This window comes from Tachypleus tridentatus, chromosome 3 (assembly GCF_004210375.1).
Source record: "Tachypleus tridentatus isolate NWPU-2018 chromosome 3, ASM421037v1, whole genome shotgun sequence".
Classification (NCBI taxonomy): Eukaryota; Metazoa; Arthropoda; class Merostomata; order Xiphosura; family Limulidae; genus Tachypleus; species Tachypleus tridentatus.
Genome location: NC_134827.1, coordinates 103921876 through 103944012, shown reverse-complemented (window position 1 = coordinate 103944012; position 22137 = coordinate 103921876). Strand labels below are relative to the sequence as shown.

Sequence of the window (22137 nt, the reverse complement as noted above, 5' to 3'; positions counted from 1 at the left end):
TGTGAACATTTAGGAGTATCACAGAACCATACACTGACAAAACAAAACCACACTTGAAAACTAGAGTTTGTGAACATTTAGGAGTATCCAGTAACAGAACCATACACTGACAAAACAAAACCACACTTGAAAACTAGAGTTTGTGAACATTTAGGAGTATCTAACAGAACCATACACTGACAAAACAAAACAACACTTGAAAACTAGAGTTTGTGAACATTTAGGAGTATCTAACAGAACCATACACTGACAAAACAAAACAACACTTGAAAACTAGAGTTTGTGAACATTTAGGAGTATCTAACAGAACCATACACTGACAAAACAAAACCACACTTGAAAACTAGAGTTTGTGAACATTTAGGAGTATCCAGCAGAACCATACACTGACAAAACAAAACCACACTTGAAAACTAGAGTTTGTGAACATTTAGGAGTATCTAACAGAACCATACACTGACAAAACAAAACCACACTTGAAAACTAGAGTTTGTGAACAGTTAGGAGTATCTAACAGAACCATACACTGACAAAACAAAACAACACTTGAAAACTAGAGTTTGTGAACATTTAGGAGTATCTAACAGAACCATACACTGACAAAACAAAACAACACTTGAAAACTAGAGTTTGTGAACATTTAGGAGTATCTAACAGAACCATACACTGACAAAACAAAACCACACTTGAAAACTAGAGTTTGTGAACATTTAGGAGTATCTAACAGAACCATACACTGACAAAACAAAACCACACTTGAAAACTAGAGTTTGTGAACATTTAGGAGTATCTAACAGAACCATCCTTCCACAACTTAAACCTAGACACTCATTCATTAGTACACGTTCTGAAACAACGGGCCACAATATTTCATTAAACGACTTCTCTCTCAACACTACAGAATCTTCAGACCTTGACCTCTACATTAAAAAAATGTCTACTTGTAGCTGTAGATCACCCGACCCGTAAAGCTCGCTAGGTCTAAAATTATTCTGGATTTTCACACGTAGCTCAATTGTTGTATAATGTATATATTAACACTGTTTTATCCATCCATTTACTGCTTTTATTAATAACTAAATAAACTAATGTTATTATATTACAACATCAGTAATAATCATCTGTGTAACATAATTTTCAAGCTTCGCTTAAGGCATAATAAGTTATTATGAAACGTTTGGACCTTGTGAGTAAAATGTGTTTTATCACCCGTCTAGGACCAGCATGGCCAGGTGGTTAAGGCACTCGACTCGTAATCTGAGGGTCGAGGGTTCGAATCACCATCACACCAAACGTGCTCGTCTTTTCAGCCGTGGGGGCGTTATAATGTTACGGCCAATCTCACTATTTGTTGGTAAAGTAGTAGTCCAAACGTTGATACAATATACGGGTCACAGGTTCGAATCCCGGACACCCCAAACATGTTTGTTCTTTCAGTCGTGGGAACGTTAATAATAATACAGTCAATCCCACTATTCGTTGGGAAAAGAGTAGCCCAAGAGTTGGCGGTGGGTGTTAGCAACAATTTGCCTTCTCTCTAGTCTTACACTGCTAACTTAGGGATGGCTAGTGCAGATAGCTCTTGTGTAGCTTTGCGCGAAGTTCAAACCAAACTTAACATAAGTATCTTTAAAAAAACATTTTATTTCTTGTTAATGCTACGCGTGAGACTTCGCAAAGGTCAGCGCTTCCGAAACTGGACTTCGAACCTCGATCCACTAAAACACAATGCTAAACTCCGTTAAATATAGCACGTGTGCCTTGAAACGTGCTACTCAAATGTGAAGGTGCAGGCTTGCAAGATGACAGAGCTACTTGTTTGTTATTAAGCACAAACCAATAAAATGAGCTATTTGTGTTGTGTCCACCACGGGTATCAAACACCCGCTTTCAGACTTACTGCAGAGCCACTGGGAGTGGGTATTGGGAGGAGTGGAGTAGAAAAACACGTGATCTTAAGGCTTTAGTACTAAAAGAAAAAGTTTCCTTGACGAGATAGAAGTGTGTGGGTTACTCCTTGTGGGTTACTTTGTGTGGGTTACTCCGTGTGGATTACTCCTTGTGGGTTACTCCTTGTGAGTTACTCCTTTGGTTACTATGAAAAGATTCTCTAGTACCGACACATTTTGTGACTTAGTAAAAAAAAACAGTCCAAGTTTCATTTGGAGTTATTTTATTATAAAGAATACCCCAGTGGCAACAGTAAGGCAGATAGACCTTTCAAACACAATGAAGACATTTACTATTTTATCACGTTAAAGTAGCGTTAGCGACCTCTGCTGTCTTAAAATTCAATGATTCTACACGATACGTCGTTTTTAATATTTTTCTATGCTGTTGAAAGTATTTATAAGAACTATTCAGCTTGGATTAGAAATGTAGTTGGTAATCCAGTTATTCAACGTATACGAGATTATAAGAAGCGTGGATCCCAGATATTAGAAGGTGATTACTTCGTAAAAAGGTCAGACAATCCGTTGTTTTATTAACATTCCATTTAAACATCATCAACTCACCTGTCACTGGGCAAGTCGACGAGTCTAAACAAAGCAAGTCACCAAACTGTAGGTGCGTGCAGCTAAGAGGTAGTCCAGCATGCGTTGCACGTGTTACAGAGGGGACTTTTGCCCATCTTTAGCCCTGAGCGCCAAAACGTCGCATGGAAACCGACAGTACTCGCCCTCTGAGATTCGGTCTACTTCAGCCTTTGTTTGCTTATTCCCTCGTGATCTTTGGTGCCTTCAATTAAGCAGTTTATTCGCGCGTAAACGGCACGTGGCACGCGGGCGTTATGCACGATGAATCAAGTGCACAACGTGGTAATCGCTACAAAACGAATGTCTGACGAAGTCTTTCGAGGCCATTACTTTAATGAAGTGGGTTGAGTTAACAAAAGGTTACCTGTACATGAGATGCTACATAGTTTGTGAAGGTGGGTGGGTGGTGGGTGGTTTAGAAGGAAGTTTCAAGGAGCTTCTGCAAAATCTAAACAAATGAGCAACTTTCAAAACCTTGTTTTTAATGTAAAGTGAAATAGCTATTTTATTACCTTTTACTTTTGTTACTCAAAAAAACAAAGTTCCAAAATAAACCAACAGATGTCACTAGTGTTTGTTTGTTGTTTTTTATTCTTGATGAGATTGCTTTCTAACTCTCTGATATTAGTGCGTTTTTATTTCTGTGGATTTTGTGTGTGTTTCGATTCTGTCCTTTAAAAAAATATATTAAGTCGTATATGTTTAAGCGAGAGCAAACGTAACACGAGTAAAGCTGTCACTATTCCACACTCAAATTAATTTGACCTGTTTGCAGTACTAACCCGAGAAATGTTTTGACTGTTGGTGACAGCGATACTATAAAAGTGTTACAAGTATAAGCAATCGTATTGATGGCTCAGTTAAACCTAAAATAATGCTTCTACAAGCCATCAATTCAATACTCAATCATCACTCCGAGGAGACAACGGCATGTCTTAGAAACTGGACATCTTAACAAGCAATCTCTGGTCTAACGGGAAGCAGAAAATGTCATGTACTTTTCTAGGAACCACATCCGACATTTAATTTTTTTTCTGAATATCTGCAGAAATACACATTATTTTACCAGGAACCCGGAGGTTTGTGCTGATCCCATCCAGAGAGGCTGTTATTGGTTTCTGACATTGTAATATTTTACCTTAATCCTGACACTGGTCATGGCATTGTTGTAGTTGGTTATCTGCGGAACACTCACCATATTGAAAGTTTTTTTTTGTGAAATCTGTGAGGAACCACAGATTCTAAGCTGCAAGTGTAAATAGTAGTAAAGCATCTCATCAGGAACGGGATATAAAAAGAGAGAGAGGTCAGAGCTCTAGTGGAGGATGTGGATCTTTGTTCTTCAGGACCCAAATTGGGAATTTACCCCTGAAGAAGAAAGGTCCAAAATTTCAAAATCGCTCGGGATATAGGGTTTTTATTAATTTCTATCAAGGCTTATTGAACCTATGTTCTGTTTCTGACATCATGGAAGTTGAGGATGTAGCAGATGACCTGCACATGAGGACAGAATGAGAACAGTTCGAGATCAGATGAGGAACTGATTCTGCAAAGAGTTTTATTGGTGAAGTACAATAATATTAGAAGGACAAGAAGAGAGGGTAATACTAAAACAATGGAGAAATCCCATGACCACAGCTTGTAGGATAGATATATTTTAACGTCCACTATTCTTTACGTAACCATGGACACTCGTCCACCTACCAAAAGTAGGGATACTCAGATCCAACAAGTTCAAAATTATTTCTGACTCTCTGATCGTGATTGTTGAATTAGAAATCACTTGTTAAGTTTGCAAAATTGTCAATTAGCCCATTTTTCAGCTTGGCAGATTTCTGTGGAAAACATTTTAAAAAACACTTACACACAGATGTCAACGAGTTCATGTTTTAACTTGGTAGACTCTTAAGGACAACATTTCTGCTACCTCTAACAGATTTTTGAAATGATAATTTAAAACAAATCTATGTTTAATTTCTATAAATTTTATTCATCTAACCAGTAGATTATAATGCTAAAAAAATAATCGAGGTTAGATGGAGCACAGATAGCCCTTTTGTAGCTTTGGACTTAGCAACAAATATATCGTAACATTATTTATCTTATTTTATTTCAGTTTGCATTGAAAGTTAAAAAGACAGCCCCCTGCTGGTATAGAGGTAAGTCTACGGATTTACAACGCTAAAATCAGGAGTTCGATTCCTCTCGGTGTACTCAGCAAATAGCCCGATGTGGGTTTGCTGTAAAAAAAAAACATACACGCACACTCAAAAAGACTGGAGAGAAAATTTATGTGAAATGAATTACGGCCAGGTCGTTAGGGTCGCAAGATCGAGTCCCCCTTTCACCAAACATGCTCGTTCTTTCAGACACAGAGATGTTAAAATATCACCATCAATCTCCCCATTCGCTGGTAAAAGATTAGCCCAAGAGTTGGCCGTGAGTGGTGGTGACTAGCTGTCTCCTTAACAGCTAAATTAGAGACGGCTAGCGCAGATAGCTCTTGTATACGGTATGTGAAATCCAAACCAAAAGAACAGGCATTCATTCAGTAAAAATTTTATTTCTGCTTTTTTTTTTTACTTTAGATTTTCAGTTTTGTTTTTATATTTTACATTTTAAACTAGCGACTGTCGCTTCTCATTACCGTAAAACAACGCTTTGCATTTTTGGGTCGTGAGCGCGTTATGTGAGTAACGATCAGCTCCAACTTATCGCTTTAGAGTAGCCTAAAAGTTAGCAATGGACGATTTTGACTGGCTAGCTGCCTTCCATTCAGGCTGTCAGTTCAAAATTATGGATAGTTAGGGTAGATAACTTTTGTGTACTGTTGTACGAGTTTATGAAGCAAAGAAAGAGATATTAGACAGTACTAGCTGGGGCACCCGTACCCTGGACGGAAGGTATGTAAATTCATAATTAATGAAATGTTATCTTAGGACAGAAAAAATTTGTTTACTTTATAACAACACTTGAAATGTGAAATTGTAAATTCACAGGCATTTCCCCATAGATCTAATGAATCTCCATACCGATTTTGATGAAGATTCAAATAAATTTTGCGAATTATTTACATCAACATTCAACAGTCAGTACTAATATATTTATATAGATGGCGCCAGTGCATTAGATCCGTGTGTGATGTATTCATGACGTCATATCTGCATCCTGAGAATGAAGAAAAATAAAAACGTATCTCAAGATGGCTGGTATGGGTATTAAATCTTTTATTAAAATAAAATAGAAAACAACGTTTCGACCGACCTTCGTAGGTCATCTCCAGGTTAACAAAGAGAGTTGGCAACTGACCGGGCGCATGTCTTACGGACGAATGTATAAACATTTACAGGATTAGGATGGTAGATGGCATTATAATCTATGTAACGTTATTAATTAGAATAGGTAAACACATATAAAGCTGTTCCTTTATAATGGTTCAATTTTGGTCTCCTAATTTATGTTTCTATATCTATAGCTAATCTTTTATTTCTTATGTGAGACTGGCGAACGGAGGCTAAGACTGATAGATAGTGTATCTCTACCGCAATGTGGGTCCTACATGTTCAATCACCTTCAAAACCTAGGATACATTTTATAATCTCACAGTATAGCTTGTATCCTGGGATATTTTCAATTAGTACAGCGTTTTTCTTCAGTTGATTTTTGTTTCGGTTTGTGTTGTTTTTTTTTAAATATAGCAAAGTGATATAATTAGTCAGAGGTTTGGATTGGTTGTTTTAAGGCAGTTCTTCTTTGCGATTTTGTTGTTTAACTTCATTAAAATGTATTAATTCTCCTCACAGAACTACTAACTGGCTCCTCGAAACAAAAACCATTCTGAATTGATTTGTGAGGATAAAATAATTTCTTTAGTGATCGTCAGTGTTAAACAAGATTATTACGGTGTTAACGTCTTTTACAAGATGGCGAAGCACGATCATAATAAATTTATATATATATATATATATATATATCATAAAATATAGTGTTAGGCCTATTATATTTTTAACACTGCATCCCTTATCTATTGCCTTAGAGATTTTTAAGAGTTAAAGGTGTAGTATTCCAACCACACCATGTTCCCTGTATCCATTTCTGACGACGCGTTTTGCTCATTCCAGAGCTCATCTGGCTGACAGGAACGTAAAACGCAGCACTGGTCAGAATACAGTTTATTTCAGCAACTGCTGTGACGTAAACACATTTTCAAGCTGGTGAGATAATCAGATAACGAATGTAGGGTTAAAATATCTTATAGGCCTAATATTGATGTCTGATGACAAGTACAATTAAGCATATTAAAAAAAAGTCCACTTATAACATTTTGTTGTTATGGTTGGCATAGGGTAAAGCCAAATCAGGCTATCTGGTGTGTCCACTGCGGGGAACGAGTCTCGGATTTTAGTTTATATACCGATGCATTACCAGGAAACGTATTTATAACAAGGAAGTACTCTACTCCAGAAACTTTTTATTCGTACGAAAACATCTGTACGTTCCGAAACCTCTGTTGTACGCACGTAGTCTGGGGGGGGGGAGACAGTGTTAAAGGTACTGATTGGACGAGGTTTTGTCCAATCATTATTGGCTGAGCTTCCACACGAGTTGCCACTCCTATTGGGAAGTTTGAGCTCAATAAATTCTCTATCACGTATGAACGAGGACAGAATAGTTGGTTTTTAGGTTTAGCTCGTGACATTATATCAAGAATCTTTGCGTGAGTTAACTCCAGTTATTGCTATAAGCGCAAGTTTGTATTCTGTCTGTCGTACGTATTTTCTGACACAACGTTATTTTTTGTTATCGCATCCTCGTCAAAGTCGCTGCACGACGTACTTAGATTATTACAGGAAAATAACATTAAGTTCAAACTGTGTGGACTACAACAACACATGCACACACAAAACAAACGGCAGCTGTTTCTCAGAAGATTCTAAAAAGCAACAGCAGAGGACCAGTAATAGAAACAAACCGAAATGTTTGTCTTTAACCGTATCTTCTATTGTAAGAGATGACGACAAGCAGTCCTACGTCGAAGCCACCTGCTCGCCGGGAAAACACTCGCACGACTGCACGCCCACTTTCGAATTCTCGGCCGGAAACTGATGCTACAAAGGCTGCTTCCACACACCTTTCGCCGTTCGGTACCATTCTGTTACGTAAGTGAAACTGGGTTCATATTTGAATAGGAACATAACGTTTTTAAGGAAATAACACCTGCGCGGGAACGTTGAGATTTGGTAGAAACTGCCCAGTCAAATAATATGCAAAACTGCGGCTCGTGCGTACTTTATATTCGGTGCCCTGGAATTGACGTTGTTGTTTGTTACAAAGCCACGCAACGGACGATCTGTGCTCTGCTCACCACAAGTATCGAAACCGATTTCTAGAGGTATAAGTCCACAGACATATCAATGGGGGACATAGAATTGACATGGACTGGTAATTATAATGTCGATTTCAAAGCCAAAAACCAGGATCGGCCTTAATTTCAGATCAATTATGGCGGCTCTAATTTTAAGGAATATATGTCCGCCCTGATTTTAGGGCATATATAAAAAGAACATAAAATTTATTTTCCTTGAAAATAATCATAAATAATACCTCAAACATTTTTGATTTTATTCTATAAGTTTCCAGAATAATTAAATAACATATTTAAGATTTTGGGCTTTTTAGCACCATATTGAAAAAGTTTTGTGTGGCGCTATTCAAAAACTAGCCAAAATTTGCAGTTTCCCTCTCAATTTTATACACGTGCTTCACCAAAACGCTGTTTAAAAATCATTTGGTGATTCAAATTAATCTCAGTTTTTTCTTAATATTAATTGTTTAATTATTATTCTTTAATATTTTGGAATTATGCGCTTCTAAAAAAATTAGGTGTTTAATTGAAACGTATGCATTATTAATATTTAATTTCATATTTTCAGGGCCAGAGCGAGGGATTTTTTAAAAATTGTGACAAGTACTGAGGCGCCACCTGTCATATATAACAGGAACTATAAATTTTGTCGGAAATGTTGTAGCACCCATTTAATTGAAATAAGGACTTTTTCTGTGTGTGAAAGTAATCTGGGAACTCGTGTTGTATAAGATTGCATTTCATTTATTGCTTATATTTTTAATTAAGATGTTTTAGTTTTTTTATAGATTGGGACTGAATGGTCTTTCACCGTAAATTAAAATAGAACCAATAAAACTTGTTATCGAGATCTGACAGAGATTTAGGAAACATTTGATGTCTTCCTACTTTTGAATAACTTCTCACATCTTTAATCTTTGAGGAAAATTTTAAGCACTGTTTTTTCTCGAAGTAGCAGTTTGGTGTGTTGTCCCTATACGAAACTTCAGATACCTTGTTGCTTTGGGTCCAGCATGACCAGGTGGTCAGAGTGCTTGACTCGCAACTTGAGGATCACGTGTTCGAATCCCCGTCGCACCAAAACATGCTCGTCCTTTTAGCCGTGGGTGCGTTATAATGTCACGATCAATCCCACTATTCGTTGGTAAAAGAGTAGCCCAAGAGTTGGCGGTGGGTGGTGATGACAAGCTGCCTTCATTCTTGTCTTACACTGCTCAGTCAGGACGGCTAGAGGAAAAACAGCTAGTCATCATCACCCACCGCCAACTGTTGAGCTACTCTTTTACCAACGAATAGTGGGATTCATCGCAGCGTTATAACGCTCCCAAGACTGAAAGGGCGAGCGTGTTTGGTTTGTTTGTTTTTTGAACTTCACACAAAGCTACACGAGGGCTATCTGTGCTAGCCGTCCCTAATTTAGCAGTGAGAGACCACAAAGCTACACGAGGGCTATCTGTGCTAGCCGTCCCTAAGTTAGCAGTGTAAGACTAGAGGGAAGGCTGAAAGAGCGAGCGTGTTTGGCGCGACGAGTTTGCGAACCCGCGACCCTCAGATTACTAGTCGCACGCCTTAACACGCTTGGCCATGCCGGGCCGTTACATTATTTGACAAATACACATGGTGGTCGACTGAAACACCCAATTTTCTACAAGCGTTTTTTTTTATGTTTGAAATGTAAAGACAAAACCAGAGCTATCAAATCAGTTTCAACAAATCTGCTTTTCATACATACAACTAGAATCTGACAAAAGTAACTCCAGGTGGTTTGGGTTTAGAAAACCGACCACATCTGATCATCATAAAACCCTGTCTATCGAACCTTCAGTCTCACGCCAGCACAGCATTCCCCTCATACCACCCACAGTTCACCCCCTCCCCTGCCATCTTTAGCAGATTGAAACGGCAAACTCAAACGTTAGGTTTGTAGATTGTAGAAGTAATACCATTGTAGCGATCAAAGAACGTGCGGGAAATCCTAAAGTTTTATATAGTAGAACAATTGATCTGGTATTAACTTTTTAATAAATATTTTTAAAAAAGTAAATCACAATTTTCGTTTAAAAAATGAAATTGTGTACAAAATCCACATAAAATTACAAACGTTTCTTCACCTTTGACTATAGGAGTCGCTGTTTCCTTTTACAGCTGTGAAATGTTTGAAATTACAAGGTGAGTTAAATTATTCAAAACATCAGTTATGCTTAACTGGATTTTATATGTGTAACATATATATTGTCAACGGTCACGTGCACTTCACTCATTACAACAAACTACGAGCTAACATTTTAATGGAGAATCTTCAAGTGACCAAATAATATACTATTTGAATTATTCATTTTTTTATGGTGATTCGTTTCTTTGCTTGGCGATTAGGGTGCTTGATTCGCAGTCTGAAGGTCGTGGGTCCGAGTTACAGTCGCCGAACATGCTCATCCATTCATACGTGGAGGCATTATAAACTGACGGTAAATCCCATATTCGTTGGTAAAAGAGTAGCGCAAGAGTTGGCGGTGGGTGCTGGTGACTAGCTGCCTTCCTTTTTAGTCGGTCCGGCATGGCCAGATGGATAAGGCACTCGACTAGTATATCTGAGAGTCGCGGGTTCGAATCCTCGTCACACCAAACATGCTCACCCTTTCAGCTATGGGGTCGTTATAATGTCACGGCCAATACTGCTCTTCGTTGATAAAAGAGAGGCCCAAGAGTTGGCGGTGGTTGGTTTGTTTCGAATTTCGCGCAAAGGTACACAAGGGTTGTCTGCGCTAGCTGTCCCTAATTTAGCAGTGTAAGATTAGAGGGAAGACGCGAGTTATCACAGAGATATCTGTATGTGTATATTGTACTCACGGCTGCTTTCCGTAAAGTATGTTCCATTTTTATTTTAGGAATTTGTGTTGTTGTTTTGACAGAGGGAGTTTTGACGTCATATGTTGGGCGTGGCTAATGGCTGGAATCTTCCAGAATGTTAAGATACTATTTGAACAATATAAATTGCAAGTGGGGCTAAGTTGTATGGCTATTGCTTTGTAAGTATATTACAGTACATTCCTGATTATTGAATTAGCAAGTTTGATAGTTAGTGTTGGCTGTCACTCACAGTCAAACAGTCAGTTCATGAATAATGACTTTTGTTTCACGAAGAAATAGAGTTTCGATAAAGTGACATACGTACATAAAACATTACCAAGTAAGGAATTTCTTGTATTTGTGTCTGCTATGCACTTAGGCCTATCAGTAAACTTTAGTTAAGCTAACGTGAACAACTAGTAACTGAAGAAGTAAAACGTTTTTGTTATCATTAGGTGGACTGGACTATGAATTGTTCTTTTGACTGAATAATTCAATCCCGTCCAACAATGAAAATCGTTACAACAATATGCATACATAACAAATAAACTATACTCTATTATTTCTTCAGTGTTAATTTTATTAACAGTATTGGTTATAATGTTTAATATATATAAATTTCATCGTGTTTACCTTTTATTATAATATGCTTATTGTAAAAGGTATTTTGCATTGTAAGTATATGAATTTAGGACTATCTTAAATATTCTAAGACGAACGAACTTCATGTGATATTGTTGGGATTACGTCCGAAAATATCGCTAATAATCCAATTGACAATAATATGTATTCTCAACAACATTATATTTAATAGGCTATACTCATTACCGGTCACATGTGAAGTACTGATTTACTATTTTTGTGTATATTCTTCATCATGAGAGTCACTTTGTGTGACAGATGTCACAACTTTTACATGTGACTTATAAGAGTTGAACATACCATAATATTTGAAATAAACTTACATATATCTGGTTCTTTAAATTCAGGAGTTTAATGTCTTTTTTTGTTTTTTTACTGTAGCTACCATTCCGAAATGTGCAGGATGTGAAGAACCCATACTGGATCGTTTTATCTTGAAGGTTCTCGACAGATCATGGCACGCCAGATGTCTCAAGTGCTCTGAATGTGAGGTCCAGCTCACTAACAAGTGCTTCTCCAGAAACGAGACAGTCTTCTGCAAGGAAGACTTTTTTAAGTAAGTACATCATCTATGCAAGGTTTCAGACACGGTTAAAATGACCCAGGTCATGACTTGAAGTGTTTTTGCTAGTCATCGAAAGGCTAGTATAAGTATTACAATTCATCCAAAGCTGTAGTATTACCTGTAGTTCAACAATGGTTCTTCTCCATTGCAGGAGTTTCATTTCGGAAAAGAATTTTACTTACGTAGTTTATTAACTAACAAGCCTATTTGATAATGTTTTCGGATTTCCCAGGAGAGGGCGGGTCCCTAAAATTCGAAAAAAAATGTACAAGGATTGGTTTGAATTTGGCACAAGGGTACTCGATGGTTATCTGCGCTAGGTGTTCTTGATTTAGAAGTGATAAATTAAAGGGATGCCAGTTAGTCAATACCACTCACCGCCAACTCTTCAGCTACTTTTTTACGCAAACTAATCGAATCGGGGGATGAACTGTCTTATAATAACGTCCTCCAAGTTCGAATCCAAGCCAAACATGTTCGTCCTTTTAGCAGCAGGGGCGTTATAAGGTGACGGTCAATGGTTAATAAAAGAGTAGGTCAAGAGTTGGCGGTGGGTAGTGACGACTAGCTGCGTTTAGCTGTGCACGAAATTCGAAACAAACAATTTTATGCAATTTCCTGATAAAGAGCGTTTCCCTATTAATTTAAATATGTAAAAGAAAACTAAAACATTTTAACACAAGCTGCGATCTTTCGTAAAGTTTACAAGTTTGTTATTGTAAACGATCTCCGAAAGATGGCGTGTATTTATTTTTGACAATATTTTTATTTAACTTTGTGATCTTTCATCGAATTTTAATATTTTTCAGTCAAATCAAACTTAATAAATTTGATTTATTATTTATAAATTTTGAGCACAAATTAGTTTTAAACAAACACACACAGAGAAAAACACATAAATTCAGAATGCTGTTTTTTTCAAGTATGTTTTAAATTAAACTGAAGTTAAGACTTAAAAAAAATATTATAATATCATTCTAGGGGTCGCCCCCTAGTGGCTCAACGGTAAGTCTAAAACATAATGACACTAAAAACCAGGTTTCATATATATCTTTAGTTGGCACAGTAGAGATAGCCCTTTCCGTGTCTTTGTGCTTGATAAAAAAAAATCAATAAAAGCCAATATTGTGTCATTTTTTGTTTTTATTCGAAATATAAACGCTTGCTTAAGGTGTGAACCACCTCCATGCGGAAAATTTCGGAATTAGCTAAGATTTTAAATAAACATTGAACAAAGAATCTATGATTATACAAGTTAGACATTTCTGATCAGCGCCTCTTTCCGTAATTTATTCTGAGTAACATGATATGTGTGTGTGTGTGTTTCTTATTGCCAACTGCTGCGTTCACCGAGGGAAATCGAACCCCTGATTCTAGCGTCGTAAATCTGTATAACTGCCTCTGTCCCAACGGAACAAACAGCATGTTGTATATAAAAATAATTAATTAATATGCACGTGTTTTTTAGTTTATTTCGATTTTTATTCTTTTCTTTAAAAACGCTCTCAAAAATTTTGTACGAATAAGAAGTCTAGTATCCTTGGCGACTCTATAAATCGACTGATAAAATACGTGTTATTCTCGCCACAATTAATAAACATTTACCAATAAACTCGGTGAGACTCTGGTAAATCTAGAAACTTATAACACTAAAATCCAAGGTTCAGTTCCCCGCAATGGACACAGCAGATAACCCAATGTGGCTTTGCTCTAAAACAGATAAATGAACAATTAAAAAAATACATAAAGTTATGTTTGAACTTTTCCAGGAAATTTGGAACGAAATGTGCGAACTGTGAACAGGGCATTCCTCCGAACCAAGTTGTGAGACGAGCTCAGGACAGTGTGTACCACCTGCACTGTTTCTCTTGTATTCTCTGCAAACGCCAATTAAATACTGGAGACCAGTTCTATCTGATGGAAGACAACAAGCTCGTGTGTAAAATAGACTATGAAACTGCAAAATGTCGTGGTAAGATTACGCTGGCCAATTGTTTGTCATAATGGCATGCTGTCTCGGTTTACTTCACGTTCAACTAGTTACTTCATTGTGAAAGAGAGTTTGTGTCTTTCAGAACAGCTGGTATGGGTATTAACACTTTTATTGATAAGGAGAGAACAACGTTTCGACCTTCCTAGGTGATCTTCCGGTTAAAAAAAGAGTGCGTTTGAATGTGACCGTTGACAGACATGTTTTAAGGACAAGAGTAGAAACGGGTACCGAATTGTAGGGGCGTTGCAGGTGGATGTTAGGTTATTAATTATAACAGAACACAACATTCCAGTAAACACCAAATTTATACAAAAACCAGGTACAAAACTAAAGTCCATATTATGTAAAAACTACACTGACAAACACAACACCAACATAATTTATAAAATGCAATGCAACAACTTTCACGATTTCTATATTGGAGAAACAAGCAGAAAAATGGAAACTAGATTCAAAGAACACAAAAAAACATCTTCACACGTTTTTGAACACTGCAAGTCAAATAAACACAACATAACCAAAGAAAACACTCAAATACTAAGTAGGAAAACAAATATAAACAAACGCAAAATCAAAGTCCTACTTATACAGCAACTAAAACCAAAAGTAAACCAATATAAAGGAACACCTTTGTATCTATACTAATTAATAACCTAACATCTACCTGCACCGCCCCCTACAATCCGGTACCCGTTTATACTCTCGTCCTTAAAACATGTGTTTGTTAATGGTCACATTCAAACTCTCTCTTTCTTAACCTGGAGATGGCCTAGGAAGGTTGAAACGTTGTTCTCTGCTTATCAGTGAAAGTGTAATACCCGCACGAGCCGTTCTGAGATACATTTTTATTTAAAGTAGGTTTCTCGTCATCAAGAAGGGAGAGTTTGATTTGTTTGTTCTTTTTTAAAATTTGAAATTTAAGTTTTTTACCAAGTAAAATTACATTAAAATTATGTAGTTACTGAGACGATACACTAATACACGACACCGGTAAACTTGAAGTATATTTAACCCATTAGTATTTTCATTTCTGTGACGGTTTTTGGAAACGTCATATCTGAGACGTCGAGTGATTTCTGCATAATACGTCTCCCGCTGGAATAGCGGTAAGTCTTGGGATTTATAATGTTAAAATCAGAAGTAGACACAGCAGATAGCCCGATGTGTTTTTGCTATGGTAAAACACAGTTAACATGACGTAGTAGTCCCTAAGTTTCCAAAATGCCCAGTAATTAATTTAAACGAATCCAAACAGGTTTATCAGCGTAACTTTCAAGTTATGATTCAAGTTATTTATGGCTGAGAGAATAATAATGAAGCTTAAGGCTTAAGACTCAAGGTTATTTACGGTGAAAGGAATTTTTTTTTTATATAAAGGGTTATTACTAAGACGATAGGGGTCGTCACATTATTATAATTACAACAGTCTGTTCTACCCAAATAATTAAAATAAAATGATAGAAGTGCTTCACGTTGGAACGTGTTGTTTGAAAGATCCAGATTACTAGCCGATAATATTATTAAAAATACTAAATTAACATTCATTAGGGATAATTGTGTAAAATAAAAGTTATGAACATCAATTCTGATTCTGTAAATTATTAGTAAGAACTTTATATATGTATATCAAACCAAAATATCCGGGATTTGAGATGTAGTACTACTAAATACACAACACACTGTTATTTCCGTCTGCGTTATGAAAAGACAGTCAATGCCGTTATTTGGTTCATAAAGCGAGACAAACCCCGTTGTTGTTATGGGCACTACCGATTGGCAACCTTCCTGAGAACTATAGAAAACTGTAGCTGAACTGAAGGGTTAATATCACACATGCGCATTAGGTACCATTCAGATTGAAAATTTCATTTGTTTCTTTCTTTTTGTTGACACTAGACAGTTTGTGGTCCGTTATATTATTTTGACACTGGACTCTTATAAAGCACGTTTTTTTTGTTTTACCACTGGTGGTACTAGACTTTTGTGGTCCGTTATATTATTTTGACACTGGACTCTTGTAAAGCACGTTTTTTTGTTTTTACCACCGGTGGCACTAGACATTTTGTGGTCCGTTATATTATTTTGACATTGGACTCTTATAAAGCACGTTTTTTGTTTTTACCACTGGTGGTACTAGACTTTGTGTGGTCCGTTATATTATTTTGACACTGGACTTTTTGTGGTCCGTTATTTATTTTGTCACTGGACATTTCACTATTTGTGATCCGTTATTATTTTGACACTGGACTTTTTGTGATTCCGTTATTTTTCGACACTGGACTTTTTGTAATCCGTTATTTATTTTATCTTAAGTTACTTCAGGTTTGTTGACATAATTTGCTTCAACCTTAGTTTTATACGAATGTAGCAAGTGCAAACAAAATAACGATAATTTTGTCTTGTTACTATAGAAAAGAGCCTAGAAATAAAAATAAAATTAAACAGGCTCATTTCAAACTTTTAAACCAAACATTGTTTTTCTTCGAGGAAACGACCTTCACTTCGTTAACGCTTGAGCCTGACTTCTATAAGTTTGGCCTAACTTATTAACTCGTGTGTGTTTATATTATAAACCCTAAAAACTGATGTTAATTGTAAATATTTCCAGCAGATGGGGCGAGTAAGAGGCCCAGAACTACAATATCGGCCAAACAGCTAGAAACCCTTAAAACGGCCTATGATAACACTTCTAAACCAGCCCGCCATGTCAGAGAACAGTTAAGCCAGGACACAGGTCTCGATATGAGGGTAGTCCAGGTCTGGTTTCAGAATCGGAGAGCTAAAGAGAAGCGACTCAAAAAAGACGCCGGAAAAAATCGATGGGGGGAGTACTTCCGGAATGCACGTGGGAGTTTGAAACAGAATCTTTCGGCTTCTTCAACACCGACGTCAACGTCACCTGGCTCCCCTGACAACGTAGACCAGCAAAGCAGAGGTACAATACACTGTTATAAAACAGATGAAGATATGGATTCAGTATACACAGGTATTTTTAAAGCACAAAATAATAGTTCAATGACAATCACAGAATAACCCTTCATAAGCGCTACCTCCCATCCTCCTCGGCCCAGCACGGCCAGGTGGTTAAGGCACTCGACTAGTGATCCTAAGATCAGGGGTTCGAATCCCCGTCACATCAAACATGCACGCCTTTTAAGGCGTGGGGGCGTTATAATTGAACGATAAATCCCACTATTCGTTGGTAAAAGAGTAGCCCAAGAGTTGGCGGCGGGTGGTGATGACTAGCTGCCTTCCCTCTAGTCTTACACTGCTAAATTAGGAACGGCTAGCGCAGATAGCCCTTGTGTAACTTTGCGCGAAATTCAAAAACAAACATACAAATACCTCTAGTCTTACACTGCTAAACTAAGTATGGCTAGCGCAGATAGCCCTCAGTCAAAAAAACAAACAAAACAAACCTATTATTTGGTGAAAAACTCAATGAAAGTATTTTAATCAAATATGGCATTAGAGGGCGGATTTCAACTCGGTTGATTTCCCCAGGTTAATTCAACATTCAGCAGTAACATTTATTTGTTTATAGCCGTGTAAGTTTATTAGACTTTCAACGTATTGACACGTGCACGGTTCTCCCATGTTTCGTATAGTTATTGGGAAATTACGCTAATACCATGTTTTGAACCGATACTGTACTATGATTAAAAATTCCATTATTTTGAACAGTGCGCCCGTGCGGCCAAATCTGTTACTAGGGGTTGGACATACACACGCGCTAATAAACGCCTTAATATGCTACAGTTCACCCTAATTAACAATGTTTTATGCATAAGTCTAAGCACGTGCACACGTTCTTGGAGCTAAATTAAAGTTTAGAGATTGAACTTAACGTCGTAGGTCAGTGAACACTTGATTTCAGATATAAAGACAAGAGAGTGACTCACGAAACTTGGAGAAAAAGAAAGAACTGGACGTTGTTATTGGTTTTCAATGTTGTTTCTACTTCCTTACCATAATAAACTCAGACTGGTAATAACACAATATCAAACTGTTACGATGGTCGGTGCGACTGGAGGTTTAGTGTTAGCACACACGGCGACAGTTTCTTGGTGACGAAATTATATAAAATTCCTATAATGGCGACAAAACGTGGATGTGGGGGAGGAGATATCACAGTTAGCTTTTGCACAATGCGGAAAAGCACGTGATTGTTACTACCATAATATTAAACTGTTACGTCATCCCAGAAACATGATATCAACATGAAGCTAGTTTCGAGAGAGAGAGAGAGAGAAAAAACAAAACATGTCAAATCCATCGTATTAGGGGTGGACAATAATAGTAAGATAAAGGTTATAATTCTACTTGTCGTAAGACATTAATTTTAGATTTGTTATTTTTAAAAAAATATTTTCAGCCCTTGGAGGTTTTCAAAAATGTGAAGCAGAAGTCCCAACATTTCTGACGAAATAATACACCCCCCCCACCCACACCCCTTCCATGGTGATACAGTCATTTGTATACATTGCTAACGTTCACATTTCATGCCTTTCACTAACAACTCATATTCATTCACATTGAAGATCACTCAAAGGCTGCGTCATCTCTTTTGCTCAAAGTTACATGAGGGCTATCTCCACTAGCCGCCCCTAATTTATAAGTGGTAGACTAGAGGGAAGGCAGTTAGTTGCCACCGCCCACCGGCGACTCTTGGGCTACTCTTTTACCAACGAATAGTGGAATTGACCGTCACTTTGTAACGCCCCATGGCTTAAAGAGCGAACACATTTGGTGTGACGGGGATTCGAACCCGCAACACGCAGATTGCGAGCTGAGCGCTGCATATCTATAAGGCCTTGCTGTCTTTGAATTTCTGCATTAAGTAGATCTCATCCATTTCTTACGCATATTATAGTCCTTTCAGGGGATAGTTTCTTACAAACTACGCAAAAAAATTATTTGATGTGTGTAGTTTAATAAAACTTATTTTACGACTGGGTTTACACAGAGTTTAAAACTAGCACAATATTCCTCATAATATCACGTGTAAGCGGTGATAGATAACACGTTACAATCTTTAGACAGTATGACTTCACTGATAAGCGATTGCTTCACTAATTCTGATTAATTTCATAATCATTGTAAAAATTTCCATTATAAAAAAATTCTGTTCGTTTTACAGAGCAGCTAGAACTACGACCCGCGGAGTCTTTTGAACATCCACCAGGTGGCGCTGTACCGGTTGATCGGGAACACTCACTTGTTCCATTTCCACTTCAAGAGCCAAATGGACTTGTGTATCCAAGAGGACACTCCTTCTTTGGTCGTGGAATCCATCCTTACGTATCTGGTAACCAAAGTCCTAACACAACCATACCTCTTTCATACCTACAACCAGGTTCTATGGGCTATGGAGGAGAACCATTTAGATTATCAGTTAGTCCACAGATATTACAACCAGGAAGAACGGTACGTTCATCTGGCCCAGGTTTTTCTTCTTCCGAACTGAATGAAGAAGGAAAACACCATAGTTATCGAGACTTCTCTCAGAGCCCAGGACCCTGGACAGATGATGTTGAGTGACAAGAAACAAGTATACCTTCCCACCAACAATACTGAAACACCAGTTTATTTATTTATTACACTACAGCTGAAAAACAATAAACAGCAGCTTGGTGAAACGCTCTTGGCAATTGTTGGAAAGCTAATGGTTAATTTAGTTTTACATTGATTCGTGTTGTGTAAGGTGTAACAGTTCCTGCCCAGTCAGCTTGCTGAAAAGAACCAAGAACCCAAAATCGGCCATTAAAGAAAAAAGAAGGAACCAAGCTGTATTTCGGTGATAAAAAGCGGCGTTTATCTTGGATCCCTGTCTGTGATTTCATTGTAATTTAGACCGAAACTGGGATTCTGCGAAAAGATGTTACTTACTAGCACAAAAGTAGACGTTCAGTGCATTTTTTTGTTGTCTGTCGGATATAGTATTCATGTGGTGGATAAATACCTTGGCCGAGACAGTACAAAAGTTAGAAAAGTTTTGATTATAATATCAGATAGTTCCATGTTCTACACTCACTCTTATCTTTATTCCAAAGTCCAGCTGGGAAAAAGATTTATAGCCCAATTTTGGTAGAACGTCAAGTGTTTTTCAAGATGACCTCTTGCAGAAATATGTTACTTGCCTGACATCTATTGGTACAACTTAGAACCTCTAGTCACAAATATTTGTTACACCGTGTTGGAACTGTAGGTGGGCATTAAATAAGCGATTGGTTCACCAAACTCCTCGTGGTTGCTCAGGTGTTTCCGAAGCATGAACTTATAGTGACCATACGTCCCAGTTTTACCAGGAAAATGTCATTGTTTTGGTAGTTTGTCTCAGTGTCCCGATTTTACGAAAAAAAAACCCATCAAATTATCAGTCACATCGAATCAAGAATACAATAGGTCTGTTTGACTCGCTGACGTGATAAATCCAGGTCTGCGCATGTATGACTATGGAGATTGTAAATGCGGTGGTCATCGTCAAAGCACACTTAATAAATAAAAACAAAACAACTTTTCTACGTTTCATTCACTCATTCTTCGTAAAAATAGCTCTAAACAGGTTTAAGGCAATGCTAGAAACTAAAGGTATTATGGTCTAAAATATTATTGATTATTAAATAAGTTTGAATAGGAAGAAACCAAGTTACATCAAATTGGATAAAGTGGATAATTTAACTGTTTTTAATAATTTGTTTCGTTCTTGCGAACAAATAAAGTTCGTGACCTTTGTTTTAAAAAATATTGCCAGTACTAATACATCAGGAAACATTGTGAAACAGTTCAACAAATTAAATTACTTAAAATTTGTAATGACCATTTTAAACTACTGGACAACAACTGGACTGTTCCTGTTCTGGTCATTCTACGTCTACTACACTATTACAAACCAGTAACAGTGAGAGTTGTTGATGTCCACAGTTTGAATCTTAAAACGTTCCGATGCCATATCATTCATCTTTTACCATACGTATTGGTTTCTATGATTGTTAAGTAGTGGTCTAATAATGTCTGTTCTTGTTTAGTTATTGTTGTTTCAGAAGATGGTGTATGAATACATAGAAATCTAAGATAATCACTTTATAAAGGTCCCGGCATGGCCAGATGGTTAAGGCACTCGACTCGTAATCCGAGAGCCGAGGGTTCGAATCCCATCACACCAAACATGCTCGCCCTTTCAGCCGTGGGGTTGTTATAAAGTTACGGTCAATCCCACTATTCGTTGGTAAAAGAGTAGGTCAAGAGTTGGCGGTGGGTGGTGATGATTAGCTGCCTTACCTCTAGTCTTACACTGCTAAATTAGGGACGGCTAGCGCAGATAGCCCTTGTGTAGCTTTGCATGAAATTCATAAAAGCATACAAACTAATACTTCATAAATATTTATAAATATATACATGTATATATGTATGTATATTTTTGCAAATTAGCAATCTGTCACACTCTTGGTTGTAATATATAATATACATTTTTTCCCCTCCATTAGCTCGTTTAGAATGAAACTTTTTGTCCACAAGGATCGACATTTGTCATCCATACATTTACTTCTTTTCTTTTTTAAAAAAAAAATTTTTTTTTTCCTTTTAATATTAAATTCGTCCCATGGTGAGATGGCGCTAAACGCTGGTATCCATTTTCATTCATCCACTGGTGTTCACTCAATAACTGGGATAAAAAGTCTTGCTAAAAATTAATTTTAATTTCCTGAAATCCTGTTATCGTTACACTTTAAAATACAACTAATGTGAATTTATATATAATTACTGTATATATTCTTTATCTGACTTTACAATATTACTTGAAAGTATTTTAAAAAATAGAATATACAATTTGAAATTGGTTCATTTATAAACTCTCTCAAAAAATAAACTCTTTAATGCAATTCCTGAAGTAATTTTGTAATGAAAATTAGGTGAATATTAAGTCAAATTCATGTAGAATTATACTATTGAATATTTCAAATAAATGTTCGGGATATATGGCAACTTACAAAATCATATATATATATATTCCATTTCACCGATAAATCATCTCTTATAGCGGTACAACAACTAAATTTTGTGGTTTTGTTTGTTGGCAACTATTACTCTATTGAACAAAACAACGAATAGCTATGTTTCGTTTCAGTAGAAGTCGTAATTTAATGAATTTTAGTTCGAAAAATAACATTCCATATCAGTCACGTCT

At 36.9% G+C, this 22137-nt stretch overlaps 1 protein-coding gene across 3 annotated transcripts; it reads left to right on the top strand.

Annotated features, from left to right (window-relative positions):
• Positions 1–7082: 7082 nt before the first annotated feature.
• Positions 7083–20519, top strand: LOC143247653 (LIM/homeobox protein Lhx3-like). 3 transcript variants are annotated; one of them, XM_076496029.1, is made up of 5 exons: positions 7083–7696; positions 11773–11947; positions 13726–13928; positions 16561–16935; positions 19090–20519. In XM_076496029.1, exons 1-5 carry the CDS (start codon positions 7549–7551, stop codon positions 19488–19490), a joined length of 1302 nt encoding a protein of 433 aa, XP_076352144.1. In that variant the 5' UTR covers positions 7083–7548; the 3' UTR covers positions 19491–20519. The 3 variants fall into 3 exon arrangements, with proteins under 3 accessions (XP_076352144.1, XP_076352145.1, XP_076352143.1); XM_076496030.1 differs by having other exon boundaries at positions 16558–16884; XM_076496028.1 differs by having other exon boundaries at positions 16558–16935.
• The last annotated feature ends 1618 nt before the right edge of the window (positions 20520–22137 follow it).